This window comes from Gossypium raimondii, chromosome 6 (genome assembly GCF_025698545.1).
Source record: "Gossypium raimondii isolate GPD5lz chromosome 6, ASM2569854v1, whole genome shotgun sequence".
Classification (NCBI taxonomy): Eukaryota; Viridiplantae; Streptophyta; class Magnoliopsida; order Malvales; family Malvaceae; genus Gossypium; species Gossypium raimondii.
The window spans coordinates 40,230,123-40,233,740 of NC_068570.1; the positions used below are offsets into that span (position 1 = coordinate 40,230,123).

At 36.8% G+C, this 3,618-nt stretch overlaps 1 protein-coding gene across 1 annotated transcript; it reads left to right on the forward strand.

The window, feature by feature from the left end:
• The first annotated feature begins 677 nt into the window (after nucleotides 1-677).
• Nucleotides 678-3,199, forward strand: LOC105774681 (pentatricopeptide repeat-containing protein At2g33760). Its single transcript, XM_012597241.2, is given in 3 exon segments — nucleotides 678-808; nucleotides 885-1,303; nucleotides 1,306-3,199. Coding segments are annotated over 2 exon segments (1,764 nt in total). The 5' UTR covers nucleotides 678-808; nucleotides 885-1,272; the 3' UTR covers nucleotides 3,039-3,199.
• Nucleotides 3,200-3,618: the final 419 nt, after the last annotated feature.

A 3,618-nucleotide genomic window follows, 5' to 3' on the forward strand; every position in this document is an offset into this window, starting at 1 on the left:
GAACAATGAAGAGGGAATTGACTCTTTAAGAATACTAGGCCTACACTCTTTTAAAAACTCTCCGCCTCTACATTCTCTTCACCTCCACTCTTCATAACCTCCAACTCTTTGCCCCGACTAGGTGAACCGACCTTCATGGCAACCACCCTACTTTATTATGTACTCATTTATTGTACACTGTATCAACAAATTTGAACTAATGTTGTATTGTGTTACTTTATTATGATTACATCCTTTTTTGGGGGGCTGAAAGGTCATTAAGTGTACTCAAAAGATTTTATAAACTCGTCCATGCAATTGCTCTACCAAATTTATTCTTCTCATAGCTAGTTTTAATTTTACAAGAAAATGAAATAATAAAACTGTTGAATAAATTCATTTTTATCACCTTTCTCTATGGAATTTCTACTATTTATTCAATCTTGCGGTTACAGTGTGGCTGCCGAGATAAGGTCTAAGCTTGATGAACTGAAGCGAAAACTTGAGAAGGAAAGGTAAAGTAACCTTTTATAATCCAAACTTGGAACAAAATTGTAAGCAATTCTAGCAACCTCTGTATTGTGTTATATTTGTGTACTTTCACATTTACGATTGTATCTAAGGACAGCTATGATATATATATTTATTGTAAGTAATTCTTGTTATATACGTTGATGCACATTTACTGTGTTGGTGCTATTTTTTCATGTTGTGTTTTGCAATATTTATAAATATTTTTCTCTTCTACATGTAAGCACGTTACATAACTCATTGTTAATTTGTTCCTATTTACTGTAGACAAACATTTGCTAAGGCGCTTTCAAAAGAGGTGAATGTTTTTTTTTTATTTGGATTTACTGAATTGTTTGAGACCTTAAATGCTAATGCGATTACTTCATTTGCAGTGTGAAAAGTAGTTGAAGGATGAGACATCAAAGTTTGGAGAGGTTTATGATAAATTCTGCAAAGAAAAAATTGCCCATTTGCAAGCCTTGAAAGGTGGGTTTTGATGGAATATGTTGTAATGCTTTGCATCTTTCATTTGCTGCTGCTGATACGAGAAACATGAACTAGTTTTGTCCTTCTTCTTTGTGCTACATAATCTGCTTAGGTATGTTTTAGATTTTAGCATAATAATTGCAGTTCTGGTTTGAGGAAGACAAAGAATATGAACAACTAAGTGAGCCTTAAAGCAAGAATCTCTGTTGTCAAAATCTTTTTTGACTGTAGATATTCATATCAAAATATTCCCTCCCTTTCTCCCCTTCTCTTTCATTTTCATGGCAAGTTTCCATGGAAACCAAACAACTTCGTCAACCACCACCCTTACGCATTCACCAATCTACCACTCAATTATCCTAGCAGGCCCACGTCTCAAACCTCTTCAACAAATCCATGCACGGATCATCATCACCGGCTTGGGTCGTACCCGATCTCTCATCACCAAATTACTTTCTTTTGCTTACGCCGCCGCTTCTCCCATTAGCTACACTCGTCGCCTCTTCTTTTCCATCCCCAAACCAGATACTTTTCTCTTTCATTCTTTAATTACTTTAACCTCTAAATTCAGTTTCCCTCAAGAATCCCTTCTCTACTATCGCCGGATGTTATTAGCCAATATTTCATCTTCAAATTACACATTCTCCGCCGTGATTAAATCTTCTGCCGATTTAATGGCTTTTAGTATAGGTGAAACTATTCATTGTCATGTTTATATTTGTGGGTACGGTTTGGATGCTTATGTTCAAGCTGCTCTTGTGAGTTTTTATGCTAAATCTGGTCGTGTGATGATTGCCCGTAAAGTTTTTGATAAAATGCCTGACAAAACAGTGGTAGCTTGGAATTCGATGATCTCAGGTTATGAGCAGAATGGATTTGGAAAAGAAGCAATTGAGTTGTTTTATTTGATGCAAGATTTGGGAGTTAAACCGGATTCCTCAACATTTGTTAGTTTGTTATCTGCTTGTGCTCAGGTAGGTGCAATTGGTTTAGGCTGTTGGGTGCATGAGTATATTGCTAGAAACTGTTTTGATCTGACTGTGGTGCTTGGTACCGCATTGATGAATATGTATTCGAGATGTGGAAATGTTAGCAAAGCAAGAGAAGTTTTTGATTCAATGGAGGAAAAGAATATTGTTGCTTGGACTGCTATGATTTCAGGGTATGGAATGCATGGTCATGGCAGCCAAGCGATTGAGTTGTTCAATGAAATGAGTTTTGATGGTCCACGACCCAATAATGTTACATTTGTTGCAATCTTGTCGGCTTGTGCTCATGCAGGGCTCGTAGATGAAGGGCGCCAGATATTTACCACCATGAAGCAGGAGTATGGATTGGTGCCATCAGTGGAGCATCAGGTTTGTATGGTGGATATGCTTGGGCGTGCCGGACACTTGAACGAAGCATATCAGTTTGTCAAAAACATATCACCTAAAGAGCCAGCTCCAGCAGTCTGGACCGCGATGCTTGGGGCTTGCAAGATGCATAAGAATTTCGATCTTGGAGTAGAAGTGGCAGAGCATCTTTTAAGCATCGAGCCTGAAAATCCTGGCCATTATGTAATGCTTTCGAATATCTATGCATTAGCTGGTAGGATGGATCGAGTGGAAAAGGTCCGAAACATAATGATAAGAAATCGTTTGAAGAAGGAAGTTGGTTATAGCACAATAGATGTTGATCATAAGGTTTATTTATTTAGCATGGGTGACAAGTCCCATCCCAAGACAAATCAAATTTATCTGTATTTAGATGAGTTGATGAGTAGGTGCAGAGAAGCTGGCTATATACCGGCATCGGAATCTGTGATGCATGAAGTGGAAGAAGAGGAGAGGGAATATGCCCTTAGATATCACAGTGAGAAGCTCGCGATAGCATTCGGACTATTAAAAACCGGCCCCGGTGTGGCCATCAGGATTGTGAAGAACCTTCGAATGTGCGAGGACTGTCACACTGCCATCAAATATATCTCAATTATTGCTAATAGAGAGATTAACGTTCGTGATAGACTTCGGTTTCATCATTTTAAAGATGGCTCGTGCTCTTGTCAAGACTATTGGTGACGGACTTTGACGCTATTGTCAAGCCCCTTCTTTAGGCCCGATCAGAGTTGGAAAATTTTAATTTCTGTTTTTAAACCAAGTTGGATGTCCTAATTTACTGTTTGGAAGTAATGATGATATCAAAAAATTATATTAATGTTATAAATCCCATTAATCGTGAATCCCATAACTCCCTCTCAATTTATGAGAACGAATACTTTTGGATGTCCTAATTTACTGTTTGGAAAGCGAGTAACTGCTAAAAATAATTAGACATGTATGCTTATCATGGTTTCTAGAATGTGTCATTACATTATGGTTTATGATGCAGTTACGAGAAACGAGGTACAAGTTAAAAACAGTTTATTTTTTATGTCTCATGCTCATCATGATACAAATGCTGCCTTTTTTTTTTTTTCGAATTGAGAGTGCTTCATATGCATAATTTATAATATGTTTATGAGCTTAATCAATTTCTAAAAGTATAAAAAAAAACTAAATAAATAAAAGAAGACCCCTTATCCGGATTTATAAAAGTGATGGTAATACTCGATAAGATGAAAGAATAGATTAAAGTTTTAAATATAAAATAATCATGTGA